The sequence below is a fragment of the Lampetra planeri genome, chromosome 77 (assembly GCF_965212315.1).
Source record: "Lampetra planeri chromosome 77, kcLamPlan1.2.h2, whole genome shotgun sequence".
NCBI classification, from domain to species: domain Eukaryota; kingdom Metazoa; phylum Chordata; class Hyperoartia; order Petromyzontiformes; family Petromyzontidae; genus Lampetra; species Lampetra planeri.
The window spans coordinates 2,263,600-2,284,651 of record NC_136182.1 but is presented as its reverse complement, the minus strand read 5'-3'; the positions used below and the strand labels follow the sequence as shown (position 1 = coordinate 2,284,651).

Here is a 21,052-nt window from a genome sequence, read left to right as displayed (position 1 = left end):
CTCCGTGACTTTACCGAAAGACCCAAGAATAGTTATTCCTGCAGTCACGAAAGCTTTAAGTCGGGATGACGTCAGTTTATATCTCGCCCACACGCGTGGCGCAATGACGTGGCCCAGTGTGACACGCGTGACGTCATGTTATCCGCGGAAAGGGACGTCACTCCCGTGCTGGCGACCCGTGAGAGAGGGGGGCGTGAACCCGGCTTGGGGCCGACGATTCCCGAGTTAACGACGAGAATCGTTCACTACGAATCGATTTATCCAAACGGAGGGGAATCGTAATCGGTGTTATCGTAGGAAGAATCGATTCCTTGGTGTGACGTCACGTGCCCCCCCTCACCTACCACCACCCCCCCACCACCTCGAGGTGGGGTCGGGCAGCAGTCAGAGTCGATCCACTGCTGGATGACTCCGCACCGCAGGCAAAAGCCATCGCGTGTCAACCCGCACGGTTTACCCCCTAGGGCACTGAGAAGGGGTTGACGGTTATGGGAGTGAGTTGGTGGGTGAGTGAGTGGGTGGGTGAGTGGGTGGGTGGGTGAGTGGGTAGGTGAGTGAGTGGGTGAGTGAGCGGGTGAGTGAGTGAGCAGGTGAGTGAGTGGGTAGGTGAGTGAGTGAGTGGGTGAGTGAGTGGGTAGGTGAGTGGGTGAGTGAGTGGGTAGGTGCGTGAGTGGGTGAGTGGGTTGGTGAGTGAGTGGGTAGGTGACTGAGTGGATTAATGAGTGAGTGGGTAGATGAGTGAGTGGGTTGGTGAGTGAGTGGGTCGGTGAGTGGGTAGGTGAGTGGGTAGGTGAGTGAGTGGGTAAGTGAGTGGGTAGGTGAGTGAGTGGGTAGGTGAGTGAGTGGGTCGGTGAGTGGGTTGGTGAGTGGGTAGGTGAGTGGGTCGGTGAGTGGGTAGGTGAGTGAGTGGGTAGGTGAGTGAGTGGGTGAGTGAGTGGGTAGGCGAGTGAGTGGGTGAGTGAGTAGGTGAGTGAGTGGGTGAGTGAGTGGGTGAGTGAGTGGGTAGGTGAATGAGTGGGTAGGTGAGTGAGTGGGTAGGTGAGTGAGTGGATTAGTGAGTGAGTGGGTTGGTGAGTGAGTGGGTAGGTGAGTGGGTAGGTGAGTGAGTGAGTGCATAGCTATCAACCCATACAGTTTACGCCCTATTATTGTACAGGGGCAATTGAGTTTTCAGGTCCATTCGTGATGGGACTTTGTAGGATGAACGTTGAGATTTAGAAGGGGCACGTGGTGACCAATAATGTCTGAATTGGTCTGTGATTAGGTAGGGCACTGATGAGGGGTTGACGTGTTTGTAGCAGGGAGTAGCAGCAGCAGCGCCTATGAAGGCTGCCGGCACCGTGACACACACAGAGGGGGTGGGTGGCCAGCACCACCACCACGCACGCCCGGCCGCCTTTGTATCTCTCCCCCCCCCCCTGTGCTAACGTTCCACACGCCACCGCGTGTCGTGCACATTTGAGGCCGAGTCGACCTAGGGGAGGCGGCCCAGGGTACAGGGTTCGAGATCTTCGCTGGTGGGTGTCGCTGGCCGTGAGCGGGAATGGAACTCGGCCCTTTGCCGGGTTCGTGGTGCAGCGCCCCAACCACCGCGCCACCGCTCCTCGCTCACGGCGAGATGTTAACTACCTCGCCTGTTATGCAGGACAAGGCCGTAGCCATGGAGTCAACATTGGGGGGGACCGAATCTTCCAGGGGGGTCTGGGGGTCTTTCCCCAGAAAAAAAAATCTAGATTTGAAAACGAATTTCCTGCCTAAAATTTCAAAACATTCACTAACACATAGGATGGAGTTTTTTTTACAATGTCTAATAGTGTATTGCAGGGGTCGGCAACCAAAATAACAAGAAGAGCCATTTCTTTCCAATTCGGTACAAAATTCAGTATTTCAAGAGCCGCAATGCATCTGAGTACATACTGTACATACGTACATATCGTCAAGAAGCAGCCCGTAAAGAGCCGCATGCGGCTCCGGAGCCGTAGGTTGCCGACCCCTGGTGTATTGTATTACATTGCTCTGTTTTTAATTTGTTTACCTTTTCTTGTTTCATTGTATGTAATGGCAGAGGTTAGGGATTAATAAAGTACAATAATAACCACAATCATATAAACAGAAATCTATTTCAAAGGAATAAATTGGGGGGTATATGTGAGACAAATACTCCTGTAATTTACTTTTATTATAATTTTGATTTGAAGCTTTCGTGACTGCAGGAATCCATACTATCCTGCCTCAGCAGTTCTCCTGCTGTATTTATCTCACCTGATGACGATTGCTTGTGTTGCGATCGAAACGTCGTGATCTATTATTTTTTTTATACCTACGTGACTTTACCGAAAGAAACAAAGTAATGATTCCTGCAGTCACGAAAGCTTCAAATCAAGATTATAATAAACGTAAATTACATTTCATATTAAAGTATGAATTAACAATTGACAAGTGAACTTACGATGTCTCATCGCTTGATCTCGCATCACATCCTCTCATTATTTTATCTCTCACTCTCCGTGCCTCCCCCTCTTACGTCCGCGAGTTGTTCGCTCGTCTGAGTGTGGACTACTACTATTGCTTGTGTAATAAGAGAGCGTCATCTCCTGCATTATTGTGGGGGTTACATTACACATCATACAGTCCATGTATTTTTGATAGTAGGGATTCTATCTGGAGTAAATGTGAATGGACGGATCTACCAGGGAAGCCTCTGAAACGTTCTCGAAGGTTCCAGGAGGGGCGGGGTTTAGCCTCCGATAACTGAATATAAGCCGGGGGTACAGCAACGTTAGGGGTCGGTGTTTGAAGATCGAAGAGCTCCCGTCACTGCTGCCCCACCATCTCAACCTGCCACGTGGCGGCACGACCTCCAGCCGCTCAGCCACTCCCTAGCGTGCCGCCAGCCAGGCGGTGTGTTAGCAAGCGCAGCCACGAGAGCGGGTCGACATCCATGGAGAGAGTGGCTGTACCAAAGATTTACAATATTGAAGTTACTTGTGTCGGAGCCACTCATTACACGTGTGCCGAGGTCGCACCTCCATTCAATGGGTGACCCCGGGGAGTCGTTTACCGTGTGGGTCCCCAAGCTGCAGAATTCACTTCCATCGAATATTCGATCTGCCGAGTCCCTCCATTTAGTTAATCCCTACCTCGACATTTTTTTTCCTGATTAATTTGGTTCTGTGTTTGGGGAGTGCGGGAGGGATATTTGTGTAATGGGTTCTATTGAGGCGCACACTTCCCTGTGGAGGCAACACTTTATTAACATTTGTTACCCACACTATACATAGGGTGGTGACCACCGACCTTCTCTCACTACACTCGGGTACATTAACTAGCGTGGCCCCGCCACGTGGGCCTTGGCCCCGACCTCTTCGTCTTCACTCTTCACGAGGCGCCTTCATCGCGGGCGAGAACAGCCCCGCTCTCTCAGCGGCGCCCGCTTATATGCCTCTCTAGCGTGGCCGGCCACACCCCGGCTACACCCCCCTTCTCGAACCCTCGAGAAGGCTCCGGACCCCGACAACGTGACCCCCAGGGTAGTGACGCCATGTGTGTGCAGACCCGACATAGTAGTGACGTCACGTGTCACTACATCACACCCCTCCCCCGCCGAGTCCTGTATATCCGTGTCTATGGATCCTGTGTATCTCGGTCTCAATAGTGGGTCTCTGCATCTCTAAGCTTGTCTACGTGTTTCCTTCACGATCCAGTTTTGGTCGCGTGGCCATCATCGCACCACTGCAGCTGCGTCTTTAATCCCCCATCAGGTGCAATTATTCGGACGCCACTGGAGCTGTTGCAGTTTAAAATCTTAAGAGTGAAAACTCAGTTATTTAGAAACTGCTCATTGTTGTTGCGTTTAGTTTGTCATCCTTTCCCCGCACCTACGATTAGCACGGTTGGCGAAAGACATTCAACATACATAGATACATACTCTGTGGTTCTTTCGGTAAAGTCACGTAGGTATACAATAAAATAAATCACGTTTGCTGTGGTTTTCCCACCTGATGATGATTGCTTGTGTTGCAATCGAAACGTCGTGATTTATTTTATTTTCTACCTACGTGACTTTACCGAAAGAACCAGAGTATGGATTCCTGCAGTCACGAAAGCTTCAAATCTAGATACATAGATACATTTGTTCAAACATCAAATAGAAGCCTGCAAGGAATCGAGTCCGCATTAGCCACACGTACTTGCGGTGAACATGCAAACAAACATGCTCTGATCATTTATGCAGTCTTTGAAACCGATTGGCTTACACCAGAGGCGTTCTCTGTAGGGCCTGGACAGTGCCAGACCAGAGAAGATCGAAAGGCCAAAAGCACAAGGACAATGCCACACGTATCAAAACATTTCTCGGGGTGAGCAGCTACAAAATGGGACCTTTTTGCCAATATCAAAGTATGAAAAAAATAAGTCATATGAAAAAAAAATTAAACACGCTTTAATGAAATGTACCGTACTAATAATGGAAGAACTCCATGACTCCAGCAATTGGCCCCGAAGCGTGCATAGCGTAAGGGACCGTGGTGATTTACAGCCAACGTCAGTTGAGCGTGGACAATTAGACCGAAGCCGAAACATAACATATAAAAAATGTTAAAAAATCTTATTTATTTTTTATGATAGAATATGGTATTGTCATCGGTATGACATAAGTATACCAAGTTTGCAGTCGATACCACATTGGGAAGTGGGTAAAATTTTGTTAAAAGATTTGAGGATACAACAGAGTGAGTTAATAAAAAGCGTGTAAATAAGAATAGGTTTAACCCTTTCTGGCAATAAAACAGGTGTTAAGATGCTCAAATACCAAATGGATTCTAGCTTTCGCAAGGAACTATGTTCTGTATTAACCACACACATTACTTGTGAACATGGAAACATGCTTTGATAAAAATGTTATTGTCTTTGAACCGATTGGTCTACACCAGACAGCAGCCTCCTTGAGGGCCTCGTCTCACCAGTGTCAGACCAGGGAACGCCAAAAGGCGAACAGATACATAGATACATTTGAATCGATATTCTATTCATGATCATTTATTCAGGAGACAGCCACGCTACCGAGTGGTGGAACCCTCAATGACGGTCTTGCTGCTGCTGCTACACTGGGTTGTTATTGGAGACGTTTGCGGGCCAATTAACAACGAGCTGCGTTCATTATACAAGAAGGAAGGAAACCGCAGACACCCAGAGAACACCCCAAACGCCTTGCACGAAAAGAACTTCCAACATACACAAAGATCCCCCCCCGTATGGCCGTAGCAGACTGTTGGGGCAAGTGCCGTTCACTAGCAGCACCTACGAAGGCCGGAACGGCACACGAGGGGGTGGGTGGCCAGCCACCACGCCAGGCCGCCTTTGTCTCCCCCAGTGGCGATGTTTACTGCACACCGCACCAGATAACTCATTTGAGGCCGAGTCTACCTAGGGGAGGGGCCCAAGACCGGTTCAGATAATCGCCACTGGTGTTGGTGGCCACGAGCGGGAATCGTACTCGGGTCTCTGCCGGGTTCGTAGCGCGCGTGGTGCAGCATCGGACCGCTGCTGTGCTGGCGACGATGATGATGATGATATTTCAAGCCCTAAAGCCAGCTTCCGGTATCAAGTTACTCGGCGTTTCGGGCACTTTTCACGGCCGCTATCCGCAAGGGGGACACAACAAAAACACCTCCGATGGTTTCGGTTTTGCGCGGCAGAATTTTATTTCAATTACAACTTTTTTTTTCCTATCCCCGTGCGGTCATTGGCAACGCGATTCCGGCACGGCCATCGCCGTGGTCCGACAACACAAAGGGGACAACCCCCACAGACTGCGGGGGAGGCGGGGGGGGGGAAGGGGGAGGCGGGGGTCACGACCTCTCAAAGCCCTCTCAAAAAGCCCTCTGGGCGCGAACGCACGCGGCCGCTGCGAGCCCTCGAGTGCCGTGGTCCCTTCCCAACTCCACCCTCAATCTCGAACGGCCCGAGCCATCGGCGCTTGCTGTGAAACCCACGGTGTCACAAATTTCAACTGCCTCTCACCGGCGCCAGAATCCAGGGAGAGGGGGGGGTAAGGAGGCGCACGTGGCGGTTCGCGAACGCGCCATGGGCCGAGTTGCCGAGAAGAGACGACGGAGCGACGGGCGGCTTCGGGTCGATCCGTTTGGACGATCGCTCCGAGACAGAGGGGGGATGGGGGGGGGAGCCCCGGTGGGAAGTTTCGCATTAAAATGAAATAACATCACGGCCTCAAAAAAAAACAGATCATCTACGACCTCCATTGCGATTTGGGCGTTTAGTGTTAAGGGTTAAATCGGAGCTCGGGGGCGGGGGGGTGTAAAACAAATTAAAGGATCGGTTTTGACACGCAACCAATGCCGAAAAGCATCTCCCCCCACGCCCCCCCCCCCCCTGAGCGATCCTCACTCCCCCCCCCCCCTTCGTCGTCCACCGTCCCCGATTTACAGAGCGCCCTCTTCTTGCTCGACATCCCCACGTTCGCAGTAAAAAGGCCACCCACTCGCACCACCCCCCGCCACCTCTCTCTACGATCGCACCGACGAAGAGAACACGGAACAACGACGACGATCACCCCCACCACCACTGCAGATGCACTGCAGTTCCAAACCCGTGGAACTGAACTCCGCCGCTGGTCTGCGTTGGTACATGTGCGTTGTGTGTGTGCACGGACAAAAATATGTCGCTCATTTAGTGTCGGACGTTTCACCCCCTCCCTTGGACTGACGATGGAGACTCGATGAGCCCGGCGACGTCTTTGGGTGAAGAACAAAGCCGAAGGGTGGGGGATGGCCAATTACACCTCGGGGCAGCGCTCGCTTGGGGACACGGGGGACACGGGGGGGGGGGGGGCGGGGGACACGGCCACCGCCGAGACTCAGTCTGCGTTGAGACTTTGGGAGACCGGGTCTCAATCTGCATTGAGACTCTGGGAGTCTGCGTTGTTGAGACTCTGGGAGAGCGGATCTCAAAGTCTGCGTCGTTGAGACTCGGGGTGGGGGGGGGGGAAATTGAGATTGGATTAAGATTCAACAACAGCAACAGGCTGTTCTTCGCGTGTTGACATTGCGCAAAAAAAACAGACGCGAATAATTGTTCAAGTAAAGCGTAGAGCGTAAAGCACTTATCATCGCCATCATCATTATTGTCGTCAGCGCAAGAACGAACAAAAACTTTAGAAATACAAACTTCGCGCCGGCATTTATGAGGCGTCACTACGACTATAAACCGGCGCGCAACTTGGCGCCGAGCGGCTGAAGAGAAACAAATCTGTTTAAGAATGCAGCAGGGTTTTGCGCCCAATATCATCCATGACAGAGGTGTTTTTAGGTTACATCGCATAGATACAAATGTTATCGTTAAACCCGCCACCACCCGACCACAGCCAATCAGTAAGGGGTTTGTCACGTAAACAGGACCTGCCAATTCGTTACTATTACAGCACTAGTGAAATAGTAGTGTAGTGTATAGCAGTGTGGTGTATAGCAGTGTGGTATAAAGTAGTGTAGTGTGGAGTGTAGTGTATAGTAGTGTAGTGTATCGTAGTGTAGAGTGGAGTGCCGTGTAGTGTATAGTTGTATAGTGTGGAGTGAAGTGTATAGTAGTGTCGTGTAAAGTTGCGTAGTATACTAGTACAGCACACCGGTTGTGTGTTGGAGAGTAAATCCACAACATCTGGCTGTTGCCTGATGATGCTGGTTGTTGTGATTACTGGCGAAACGTCAAATTGTAAATCCACTAGTGCTGTACTAGTATAGTACACAATACTACTATACACTACATTATACTCGACACTATACACTAGTTCTGTACTAGTATACTATACTACTATACACTACATACTACATTATACTCGACACTATACACTGGTGCTGTACGAGTAAAGAATTGGCACGTTCTGTTCACGTGACAAAACCTATTTACTAATTGGCGGTGTCGGGTGGTGGCGGGTTTGACGACACAACATTTGTATTTACGCAACCTAACCCAACCAAAAAATAAAAGCTCTGTTATGGAAAACGTAAAAAAAAGTCTGTATTCCGTCAGAACTCGGAAGGGGAATTAAGAGAGCGATAGAAAAGAAGAGAGGGGGGGGTGGAAATAATATTTCTGGGGGCACGACGTGGAATTTCTGTCGCTAAACCAAAGACTGCCCCACGCCCCCCTGGCGGTGACGGAGGCCAGGAGGCCACCCTTAAAGAGCGTGGGCGCACGCCTGCGTGTAGGTATATGTGTGTGCGTGTGTAACGGTACGTATGTGCGTGTGTAAAAGTACGCATGTGTGCGTGTAACGGTATATGTGTAGGTAAGCGTGTCTGTATGTGTGTAAAGGTAGGTGTGTGTGTGTAAGATTGTGTATGTACGTGCGTAAGTGCATTGTGCCAGCACCGATAGCACTTGCCCTCAACAGTCTGTTAAGGCTATGCGGGGGTCTTTGTATGGTCGAGTGTCCACATCTGTGTCTCTATGTATCCGTGTATGTGCGGTCGAGTGTATGTGTGTATGTGGGGCGTGTGTGTGTGCATCTCAACATGTCTCTATGTATCTATGTATCAGTGTGTGTGCGGCCATGTGTGTGTATGTCAGTGTGTGTGTCAGTGTGTGTGTCAGTGTGTGTGTGTATGTCAGTGTGTGTGTATGTCAGTGTGTGTGTGTGTATGTCAGTGTGTGTGTCAGTGTGTGTGTATGCCAGTGTGTGTGTGTGTGTATGCCAGTGTATGTGTGTGGCGAGCCCTTCACTTGCGAGGCTGCTGGATGTGTGCGTTGACGTGAGGAGCTGCCCAGTTGCGCTCCACTTTGGGCTGTGGCTTCTCGTGAGCGACTTTCACAGCCTCTGGGGGGAAGTCCTTATCCCCCTGAGACCACATGCACACACACAGACACACAGATAAATACACAAAGATAGAGACACAAAGACAGAGACACAGAGACAGAGGACTCGCACAGGGACTCACAGAGACTCATGCAGAGACTCACGCAGAGACTCACATAGCCCGAGGGGAAGTCCTTATCCCCCTGAGGCCACACACACAGAGACACTCGCACAGAGACTCGCTCAGACGCCCACAGAGTCACACAGACACCCACAGACTCGCACACAGACACAAATTCACAGGGAGACTCAGACTAACACAGACACCGACAGACTCACACGGACCCACAGACTCGCTTAGAGACATCTAGAGACTCAGAGACTCACGCAGGGGCACACAGTGCCGGCTTTCATAGGTGCTACTCACTAACAGCATTTTCCCCAAAAGTCTGTTGAGGCTATACGGTGGTCAACGCGCTGCGCCACGAACCCGGCGACGAGAATTCGATTCCCGCTCACGGCCACCACCAGTGGCGATTATTCAAATCGGTCCTGGGCCTCCCCTAGGTCGACTCGGTCTCAAATGAGTACGTGGTGCGGTGGTAAACATCATCGCTTGGCGAGACAAAGCCGAACGGGCGTGGTGCTGGCCACCCACCCCCTTTGTGCGTCACAGTGCCGGCAGACTTCCATAGGCACTGCTACTCACTGCCAAAGGCACTTGCCCTGACAGCCTGCTGGAGGAGGCTACACGGGCGGGAGGGGTCTCTGTCTTTGTGTCGGGGAGACGTGGAGAAATTGAGACTCACCCTGGCGATGGCTCCGGACACGACGACGACTGGCGGCTTGGGCGCCGGCCTGAAACGACGGACAATAAGCACAGCAGGGGTGAGACGCGGCACCGGGAGTGCTGGTCATGGTGGTGATGATATTTAGAGGGCACAGGTGACACATCTGCCAGTCATCTCAGTCGGTCAACCCATGGCACCTGGGTCTGTCCTGTGACCTCCTGCTGCACATAGCCTGACACAGCAGTCAGCCCATGTCACCTGGGTCTGTTCCGTGACCTCCTCCTGCGCCTAGCCTGGCACACCAGTTAACCTATGGCAACTGGGACTATCCTGTGACCTCGTCCTGCACCTAGCCTGGTACAGCAGTCAAGCCATGGCACCTGGGTCTGTCACGTGACCTCCTGCCAGTGGGCCTTCGACACGTCACGTGGTCTCAAAGTGCACCTAGCTTGGCACAAGCGCCGTGGTGACGTTACTGCCACTTAGTGGCAAATGGCGATTGTGGTTGTTGGTGGTGATGATGGTGGTGGTGATAGTGGACATGGTAACTGTATAAGAGCCTAGTCAGGCCTAGAGGCATGGCTAGAGGTAGGGCTAGTGAGGCCTAGAGGCAGGCTTAGATGCAGGCCCAGAGTCAGGCCTAGAGTCAGGCCTAGATGCAGGCCTAGATGAAGGCCCAGATGCAGGCCCAGGCCTAGAGGCAGAGCTAGACCCAGGCCTAGAGGCAGGATTAAGAGGCAGGCCTAGAAGTCAGGCCGAGAGGGAGGCCTAGATGTAGGCCTAGATGCAGGCCTAGATGCAGGCCTAGAGGCAGGCCTAGAGGCAGGCCTAGATGCAGGGCTAGATGCAGGCCAAGAGGCAGGGCTAGAGGCAGGCCTGGAGGCAGGCCTGGAGGGAGGCAATGTTCATTGGTGGTGGTGAATGCGAGACGCGGCACTGGCGGTGCGGGTGGTGGTGCTGTGGTGGTCGTGCTGTGACCGTACGGGGCGGGCGTCTCCTCTTCCTCCTCCTCCTCCTCGCCGTGCTCGTCCGGCTTGCTGGGGACGGGTGCCGCGGGGGCCCCAGGGTGGTGCTTCTGCACGATCCGCATCCCGCCGGCTCTCACTGAAAGACGGGGGGGTCGGGGGTGGGTGACAGAGGGAGAAATGGAGATGCAGGGGGAGACACAAGGGGCGTAGGAGATGCAGGGGGAGACACGGGGGTAGACGTGGGTAGCCGTGGAGGGTGGGGAGATGGAGGGGGAGACAATGGGGTAGAAAGGGAGACAGGGGTAGATGCGGGGGAGAGATGCGGAGGGAGACGCAGAAGGAGACGGGGGGGGGGGGGGAGAGATGCGGTGGGGGGGTGGAGACATGGGGAGAGACGCAGAAGGGCGGGAGGGGAACGTAAAGTGGATTAAAATAGAGCGTACTGTTGACGAACATTTGCATCGCCGCCGCCGATTTACGACAACGCCGTTGACGCCGTTGCCCCGGCATCGATTACTCCCAACCGCCCTGGGAAGAAGGCCCATCTGGCTCCACACCGCCTCCCCGCCCATAGCGATCGCAGTCTTATCTTACGCATTGTGTTTAGTCGATACGGCGCTCAAGCCTTAGCTCAAGGTGAGTCTATGGACAGTGCTGAGTCTTTGTGCAGTGTTGAGTCTTTGGGGCAGTGCTGAGTCTATGGGCAGTGTTGAGTCTATGCGGTAGCGTTGAGTCTATGGGCAGTGTTGAGTTTATGGGGCAGTGTTGAGTCTATGGGCAGTGATAATTGGTTTTTTACCCTTTTATCTGGCAACAATACCTGCAGTCATAATGCAAACAAAAAACATAACTCTGAAAATGTATGCAATTATCATATTTTTTACTGGCAAATGAGGTTCCAATGGTGTAAATGTTTACCCCGAGCTCTCATACTCTGATGGTGCATTGTCTGAGTTGTGCGCCTTTTGGCGTCATCTGATCCAACACCATGTGAGACTAGGCTCTAAGGAAAGCTGTCTCGGGTGTGGACCAATCAACTTCAAGGACAGTGCATACATTATCAGAGTTATGTTTTTTGTTTGCATTATGACTGCAGGTATTGTGGTCTATGTCAGTTTTGTTGCCAGATAAAAGGGTAAAAAAAACAATTATCATATTTTTTACTGGCAAATGAGGTTTCTATGGGCAGTGTTGAGTCTATGGGGCAGTGTTGAGTCTATGGGGCAGTGTTGAGTCTATGGGGCAGTGTTGAGTCTATGGGGCAGTGTTGAGTCTATGGGGCAGTGTTGAGTCTATGGGGCCGTGTTGAGTCTATGGGCAGTGTAGAGTCTATGGGCAGTGTTGAATCTATGGGTAGTGTTGAGTCTATGGGGCAGTGTTGAGTCGATGGGTAGTATTGAGTCTAATGGTGTAGTGTTGAGTCTAATGGTGTAGTGTTGAGTCTATGGGGCAGTGTTGAGTCGATGGGCAGTGTTGAGTCGATGGGCAGTGTTGAGTCGATGGGCAGTGTTGAGTCGATGGGCAGTGTTGAGTCTATGGGCAGTGTTGAGTCTATGGGCAGTGTTGAGTCTATGGGCAGTGTTGAGTCTATGGGCAATGTTGAGTCTATGGGCAATGTTGAGTCTATGGGGCAGTGTTGAGTCTATGGTGCAGTGTTGAGTCTATGGGCAGTGTTGAGTCTATGGGCAGTGTTGAGTCTATGGGCAGTGTTGAGTCTATGGTGCAGTATTGAGTCTATGGGGCAGTGTTGAGTCTATGGGCAGTGCTGAGTCTATGGTGCAGTATTGAGTATATGGGCAGTGTTGAGTCTGTGGGGCAGTGTTGAGTCTATGGGCAGTGTTGAGTCTGTGGGGCAGTGTTGAGTCTATGGGCAGTGTTGAGTCTATGGGGCAGTGTTGAGTCTATGGGCAGTGTTGAGTCTATGGTGCAGTATTGAGTCTATGGGGCAGTGTTGAGTCTATGGGGCAGTGTTGAGTCTGTGGGGCAGTGTTGAGTCTGTGGGGCAGTGTTGAGTCTGTGGGGCAGTGTTGAGTCTATGGGGCAGTGTTGAGTCTATGGGGCAGTGTTGAGTCTATGGGGCAGTGTTGAGTCTATGGGGCAGTGTTGAGTCTATGAGTAGTGTTGAGTCTATGGGTAGTGTTGAGTCTATGGGGCAGTGTTGAGTCTATGGGGCAGCGTTGAGTCTATGGGGCAGTGTTGAGTCTATGGTGCAGTGTTGAGTCTATGGGCAGTGTTGAGTCTATGGGGCAGTGTTGAGTCTGTGGGGCAGTGTTGAGTCTATGGGGCAGTGTTGAGTCTATGGGCAGTGTTGAGTCGATGGGCAGTGTTGAGTCTATGGGCAGTGTTGAGTCTATGGGCAGTGTTGAGTCTATGGGCAATGTTGAGTCTATGGGCAGTGTTGAGTCTATGGGGCAGTGTTGAGTCTATGGTGCAGTGTTGAGTCTATGGGCAGTGTTGAGTCTATGGGCAGTGTTGAGTCTATGGTGCAGTATTGAGTCTATGGGGCAGTGTTGAGTCTATGGTGCAGTGTTGAGTCTATGGGCAGTGTTGAGTCTATGGGCAGTGTTGAGTCTGTGGGGCAGTGTTGAGTCTGTGGGGCAGTGTTGAGTCTGTGGGGCAGTGTTGCGTCTATGGGGCAGTGTTGAGTCTATGGGGCAGTGTTGAGTCTATGAGTAGTGTTGAGTCTATGGGTAGTGTTGAGTCTATGGGGCAGTATTTAGTTTATGGGGCAGCATTGAGTTTATGGGGCAGTGTTGAGTCTATGGGGCAGCGTTGAGTCTATGGGGCAGCGTTGAGTCTATGGGGCAGTTGAGTCTATGGTGCAGTGTTGAGTCTATGGGCAGTATTGAGTCTATGGGGCAGTGTTGAGTCTATGGGCAGTATTGAGTCTATGGGGCAGTGTTGAGTCTGTGGGGCAGTGTTGAGTCTATGGGGCAGTGTTGAGTCTATGGGGCAGTGTTGAGGAGTCTATGGTAGTGTTGAGTCTATGGTGCAGTGTTGAGTCTATGGGGCAGTGTTGAGTGCATGGGTAGTGTTGAGTCTATGGGTAGTGTTGAGTCTATGGGTAGTGTTGATTCTATGGGGCAGTATTGAGTTTATGGGGCAGTATTGAGTTTATGGGGCAGTGTTGAGTCTATGGGGCAGTGTTGAGTCTATGGGCAGTGTTGAGTCTATGGTGCAGTGTTGAGTCTATGAGCAGTGTTGAGTCTATGAGCAGTGTTGAGTCTATGAGCAGTGTTGAGTCTATGGGCAGTGTTGAGTCTGTGGGCAGTGTTGAGTCTGTGGGCAGTGTTGAGTCTGTGGGGCAGTGTTGAGTCTATTGGGCAGTGTCGAGTCTATGGGGCAGTGTTGAGTCTATGGGGCAGTGTTGAGTCTATGGGGCAGTGTTGAGTTTATGGGGCAGTGTTGAGTCTATGGGCAGTGTTGAGTCTATGGGCAGTGTTGAGTCTATGGGCAGTGCTGTTCGCGAGCAGCACCTATTAAGGCCGGCACGGCACATGAGGGGGGCGGAGTAGCCAACACACCGCATCTGGTACTCATTTACGGCTGAGTCGACCTAGAGGAGGCCCAGGACCGGTTCGAATATTTACCGCTGGCCACGAGCATAAATCGAACATGAGGCCGAGTAGCGCAGTGCGGCGCTAACCGCTGCACCACCACTCCACCCCCCCGCCACACAATCTTCACTCACTGCACAGTCCATGGAATGCACACGAGATGTTAACTCCCTTGCCAGGTGGGCGCTCGATCCTGACCCCCGATGCCTCTCGTGAAGACAGATAGTCCTTGAGTTACGATGCTCCGACTTACGATATTTAGGTCTTACGACGGCGATAGCGATACGACAAAATTGTTAAAATATTTTAAATTTCGCGCGCCAGGCAAACACAGCAGCGTACGAGGTACGATACTGTATGTTGGGTCGCTGCCGGGATGTACCCATCTGCGGAGCTCAGGTGGGGCCTTACCTGGTAACGTAAAAATAGTTTTGTTCATACCCAGAGACTCGCACAGAGATGTATAAATTCACACTGAGAGCCAGAGAATCGCATAGTGATCCATAGACTCACACAGAGCTAAAGAGAATCACAGTGAGTGCCATAGACTCACAGATATGTATAGATTTACACTGAGAGCCGTAGACTCGCAGACTCATAGACTCACACAGGATTGTATGGATTCACACTGAGAGCCAGAGACTCGCAAAGAGACTCAGACTCACACAGGGATGTTGTAGATCACCGTGTCCGGTAGTCATCATACGGCGATCACGTGCCCATGGTGGTGATGAACCCCAACCCACAAGCAAGCCTCTCCCCATCTCACTCTCTACCCGTGTGGGGACTAATCTCCATCTGTTCCATCTCACTCACTCTCTACCTGTGTGTGGACTAATCTCCATCTGTTCCATCTGACTCACTCTCTACCCGTGTGTGGACTAATCTCCATCTGTTCCATCTCACTCACTCTCTACCCGTGTGTGGACTAATCTCCATCTGTTTCATCTCACTCACTCTCTACCCATGCGGACTAATCTCCATCTGTTCCATCTCACTCTCTACGCGTGTGTGGACTAATCTCCATCTGTTCCATCTCACTCTCTACCCGTGTGTGGACTAATCTCCATCTGTTCCATCTCACTCCCTCTCTACCCGTTTGTGGACTAATCTCCATCTGTTCCATCTAATTCCCTTCTACCCGTGTGTGGACAAATCTCCATCTGTTCCATCTCACTCACTCTATACTCATGTGTGGACTAATCTCCATCTGTTCCATCTCACTCCCCCTCTACCCGTGTGTGGACTAATCTCCATCTGTTTCATCTCACTCACTCTCTACCCGTATGTGGACTAATCTCCATCTGTTCCATCTCACTCCGTCTCTACCCGTGTGTGGACTAATCTCCATCTGTTCCATCTCACTCCCTTCTACCCGTGTGTGGACTAATCTCCATCTGTTCCATCTCACTCCCTTCTACCCGTGTGTGGACTAATCTCCATCTGTTCCATCTCACTCCCTTCTACCCATGGGTGGACTAATCTACATCTGTTCCATCTCACTAACTCTCTACCCGTGTGTGGACTAATCTCCATCTGTTCTATCTCACTCACTCTCTGTCGAGGCACTGCCAGCAAGGCGGTTCAGGCAGTCGACTGAATCGCCATCCGTTCCCTTCTGTACGGGGGACACAGCGTCGCCCCCTCACGCAAGGCGCGAGCAACGGACGGATCGGATGGACCAATATCACCTATAAGAGGGTTTTTTGGGTTGCATCGTGTAAAAATGCCAATGTGTCGTTAAACCCGCCACCACCCGACACAGACAATTAGTAAAGTTTAGTGCCATGTAAACAGAACGTGCCAATTCGTTACTAGTACAGCACACCGGTGTGTGGGAGAGCAAATCCACAATGTTTACAATTGTCGTCATCGTCGTCATCATCATAGTTGTCGTCACCATCGTCGTCATCGTCATTATCATCATCATCGTCGTCATCATGACACAAGGAGGCACTGGATGATGCTTCTAGACGATGCTGCCCACACTTGCGCGCCCTCAATCTTTGTTCAGGCCCTGTGTCGCATGCTCCGCTTTACTCCCCCCACATTGCAACATCAGAATCAGGATATTTATTTAAAGCTTTCGTGACTGCAGGAATCCATACTCTTTGGTTCTTTCGGTAAAGTCACGTACGTGACTTTCGGATATAGAATCCGATGGAGCCGAGGCTCTCTTTCACAGCCGTTGTCCCGTAGTTTATGAATATAAAATGGGACCTTTTGCCAGTATTAAAGTAGAGGAAGGGTCCCATTATGTAGCAGCTCACCCCGAGTTAGGAATGCGTCCTTGTACTGCTCACCTTCTGGCATTGCCTGGTCCGACACTGATGAGACTCGGCCCTAAAGAAGGCTGTTTCTAGCGTAGGCCAATCGGCTTCAAAAACAATGCAAGTGTAGGAGGAGTAGTGGGTGACGTCACGTCACGCTTGCCCTCGGAGAAAGTGGCGTCGCAGAACGTGACGTCAGGCGGTGACGCAGGGCACTGTGACGTCATGCCCCCGGGGGGGGGGGGGGGGGGGGTATTTAAAGGGGGACCCGGAATGTAACTGGGGTTCGTCGGGGGTAGGAGTGGGGACTCGGGGTAGTTGATCCTCATGAGGCGAGGGGAGGCTACTCCTCCCGACCGGCCGAGGTTGGGGTAGTCTCGGCCCGGGGCAGGGAGGACAGCCGAGTTAGCCGGGGTTGTAGGGATCGCAGTCCCCTGTCCCCTGGGGAGTTAGAGGCTAGGAGGGTTATGGTTCAGCATGAGCCCTTAACAAACTTGGCGTGAGCCCCTAACGGAACCTGCCTCGGAGTCGTACATTGCGCCGCAACACAAGCATAATTCTAGATTTGAAGCTTTCGTGACTGCAAGGATTCATATTCATAGGTTTTTTCGGTAAAGTCACGTAGGTAAAAAATTTAAATTAATAAAAGTAAAATAAAAATAAAATAAAAATCACGACGTTTCGGAGGCAAAACAAGCTTCCGTCTTCAGGTGGAACCGTCACAGCACGATAGCTGTATCAAGTGAGAGAAATTCCAAGAAACAGTATTTGTATATATACTGGTTGAGGGTGGGAGGAGCCAAGGTAGGCCCTGAATATTATTTTTGTGAGGTTCGGTGCGGCTGAAGCACGCTGTTAGGAATGAGCCTTTGTTGTGTAAACTAGTTGTTACTAGTTTACACAACAAACTAGTTGTTACACAACAAAGGCTCATTCCTAACAGCGTGCTTCAGCCGCACCAAACCTCACAAAAATAATATTCAGGGCCTACCTTGGCTCCTCCCACCCTCAACCAGTATATATACAAATACTGTTTCTTGGAATTTCTCTTACTTGATACAGCTATCGTGCTGTGACGGTTCCACCTGAAGACGGAAGCTTGTGTTGCCTCCGAAACGTCGTGATTTATTATTTCATTTCTATTATTTCTTCTATTATTTTTATTATTTATTTTTTACCTACGTGACTTTACCGAAAAAACCCAAGAGTACAAGCATAATTATCAGAGCCATGTTTGTTTGCATGTTCACCACAATAACCACGTGTGGTTAATGCACCAACCTGATGCGGTGTTTGGACATCTTATTGCCAGAAAGGGTAAAAACACCCAATCTCATCTCTTGACTTGAAGCTTTTGTGACTGCAGGAATTCATATTCTTTAGGTCTTTCGGTAAAGTCACGGAGATAGGTTCAAAGAAAATACAAAAAAAAACTACGACCATCCTGATGGCGGCCGCTTGTCTCGCGATCGAAACGTCGTAGTTATTTTGCTATTTTTGTTATTTCTTTGATCCTATCTACGTGACTTTACCGAATGACCTGAAGAATACCCATTCTTATCGTTCCACGCAACAACCGGTTAGTTCCGAAATCGTAAACCGATTGGCCGTGCCTGGGTGGTGGTGCTGGTGGTGGGGAGCGGTGGTGTAGCGATTAGCGCTACGAACCCGGCGACCCGAGTTCGATTCCCGCTCACACGGCCACCAACACCGTCAGTGCCGATTATCTAAACCGGTACAGGGCCTCCCCTAGGTCGACTCAGCCTCAAATGAGTATCCGGTGTAGCGATGTGTTAGTAAACATCGCTAGCACAGGGGAAACAAAGGCGGCCGGGCGTGGTGTTGGCCACCCACCCCCTCGTGTGCTGTTCCAGCCTTCACAGGTGCTGCTCGCTAACAGCACTTGCCCCTACAGAGTTGTTCAAGGCTTTGTGGTGGAGAGTTAACAACACCACATTTATATTAACGCGCGATCTAAACACCAAACCAAAAAAGACTATCATGGCCTTAACTCTATATCCATTATATACTGTGGAACAAAAACAATTGTCCCTGGGTAGTCAGTGTTATTTCCTAATTGCTTATGCCTCAAAAGTACAGAAAATAGCTATTATTATTGCTTTTGTGACCAGGACAGTGATATTTTGAAATGTACCTATTTTCGATGAAAAAACGTGCGCATGCGTGTCTGTTGTTCACAAAGTCCTGGTCAACAAAAGCCAAGTTTGTGGGGAATAATATCCATACTCCAAATGGAATAATATCCATTTTCTATACTTTTAGGCAAAATCAATTAAGAAAATAACACTCAGTACCCAGGAACAAAAATTGTGTTGCAGAGTGAATTAGTGGTGGCCTCTGTCCCCCCCCCCCAAGGTGACTGGGGCCAGACGGGTCAGGCGCAGCAGAGGAGGCGTGGCGACGCATCGCTGCGGTGCCGAAGTCTCCTCCTTCAAATCGATCTCTGTGCGAGTCCATGGCTCAGAGTGAGTCTATGGCTCCCAGTGTGAGTTTATGGCTCCCAGTGTGAGTATATGGCTCTCAGAGTGAGTCTATGTCTCTCAGAGTGAGTCTATGGCTCTCAGAGTGAGTCTATGGCTCTCAGTGTGTGAGTCTACGGCTCTCAGTGTGTGAGTCTATGGCTCTCAGTGTGTGAGTATATGGCTCTCAGAGTGAGTCTATGGCTCTCAGAGTGAGTCTATGGCTCTCACAGTGAGTCTATGGCTCTCAGTGTGAGTCTATGGCTCTCAGAGTGAGTCTATGGCTCTCAGTGCGAGTCTATGGCTTTCAGTGTGTGAGTCTATGGCTCTCAGTGTGTGAGTCTATGGCTCTCAGAGTGAGTCTATGGCTCTCAGAGTGAGTCTATGGCTCTCAGAGTGAGTCTATGGCTCTCAGAGTGAGTCTATGGCTCTCAGTGCGAGTCTATGGCTCCCAGTGTGAGTCTATGGCTCTCAGTGCGAGTCTATGGCTCTCAGTGTGTGAGTCTATGGCTCTCAGTGTGTGAGTCTATGGCTCTCAGAGTGAGAGTCTATGGCTCTCTGTGTGAGTCTATGGCTCTCAGTGTGCGAGTCTATGGCTCTCAGTAAGAATCTATACATCTCTGTGCGAGTCTATGGGTATAAAAACTATTTATTTGTTTACGTTACCAGGTAAGGCACACCGAGCTAAGTAGCTGGTTTTCAGAAGCTACCTGGCCATCTCAAATTACAGCTCAACCAAGTGGCTGACATCTTCACCATCACCATCATCACCACGTGGGAATGTAGAACACGGCAGCCAAATCATCATCTCGATATGTGATAATCCACGCGACCACGGGCAGAGAGAGAGAGACGCAGACTCCAACTATACAGCAGCAGCAGCCAGCGTCATCACAGGGTGTGGATCGAACCCACGACCTCCTGCATACCAGGCGAGGTAGTTAACACCTCGCCATACGACAAAGATCCCCCGTGTAGTCTCCATCAGGCTGTTGGGGCAAGTGCTGACCACAACAACAACACTCCCCACGTTGCTGACCACAACAACAACACTCCCCACGTTGCTGACCACAACAACAACACTCCCCACGTTGCTGACCACAACAACAACACTCCCCACGTTGCTGACCACAACAAAAACAATCACCACGTTGCTGACCACAACAAAAACACTCCCCACGTTGCTGACAACAACAACACGCCTCACGTTGCTGACAACAACACTCCCCACGTTGCTGACAACAACACTCCACGTTGCTGACCACAACACTCCCCACGTGACCACAACAGCAACAACACTCCCCACGTGACCACAACAACAACACTCCCCACGTGACCACAACAACAACACTCCCCACGTGACCACATCAACACTCCCCACGTTGCTCACAACAACACTCCCCACGTGACCACATCAACAACAACACTCCCCACGTGACCACAACAACAACAACACTCCCCACGTTGCTGACAACAACAACAGAGAGGAGGGCTCGCGGCCCGTGTCGCTACCCGCGGGGAGATGTCCGCCCTTGAGGTCGGGGTGCTCCTTCGGAGGCGAGGCCATGGCAAGCAGCAGCAACACGAAACGCAGAGACCACTCTACACACTCTACTAGTGTACAGTCTACACACTCTACGAGTCTTCACACTCTACGAGTCTTCACACTCTACAGTCTCCACTCTGCAGTCTTCACTGCGCCAGAATCAACTCCACCAGACCATCAACTCCGCGTCTTCCTTAAGCAATGGCGGCTCTCACCCCCCCCGCTCGCCCCTCCCCTCCACCACCCCCACTAACTCCTCCCACTGCAGATCGGACGCTCCCATTGGTCGCCAAATTGCAGATCACCGGTTCGCCCCTCCCCTCCACCCCGATTAGCCCCTCTCACTGCAGATGGGACGCTCTCATTGGTCCGCACAGAGTAAATCCCCCACTCACCCCTCCCTTCTGTCACCCACTCTCCCCTCCCCTCGGACTGCCAATGGGAGACTCCCATTGGTCCACAATGCTGGGAGGGGGGAATCCACCACTGGCCCCTCCCCTCCACCCCTCATCCACGACCCTCACTGCAAAAGGAGCGCTCCCATTCGTCCCGGCGAGCGCCACGTGTCGCAAAATTAGCCAATCGGAAGCGGAGGGAGTTTGCTTTGCGGAGTGCGGGGCGGGGGTTGGAG

General features: G+C 51.2%; 1 protein-coding gene across 1 annotated transcript; it reads right to left on the bottom strand.

Moving 5' to 3' along the window:
- Positions 1-5,683: 5,683 nt before the first annotated feature.
- Positions 5,684-20,638, bottom strand: DAP (death associated protein). The gene is made up of 4 exons (XM_078620939.1): positions 20,388-20,638; positions 10,584-10,704; positions 9,619-9,667; positions 5,684-8,852 (listed from the first exon to the last, which is right to left on the bottom strand). The coding sequence occupies exons 1-4, from the start codon at positions 20,440-20,442 to the stop codon at positions 8,733-8,735; spliced, it is 345 nt and encodes a 114-aa protein (XP_078477065.1). The 5' UTR covers positions 20,443-20,638; the 3' UTR covers positions 5,684-8,732.
- Between the last annotated feature and the right edge of the window lie 414 nt (positions 20,639-21,052).

Bases quoted from the DNA above. Each gene is read 5' to 3' on its own strand.
- DAP (XM_078620939.1), bottom strand. From the start codon at position 20,442: ATGGCCTCGCCTCCGAAGGAGCACCCCGACCTCAAGGGCGGACATCTC. The intron at 10,705-20,387 runs GTAGCGACACGG...CCCGTCTTTCAG, and splicing joins GGGCGGACATCTCCCCGCGG to TGAGAGCCGGCGGGATGCGG. The intron at 9,668-10,583 runs GTACGGTCACAG...CCGTCGTTTCAG, and splicing joins GAAGAGGAGACGCCCGCCCC to GCCGGCGCCCAAGCCGCCAG.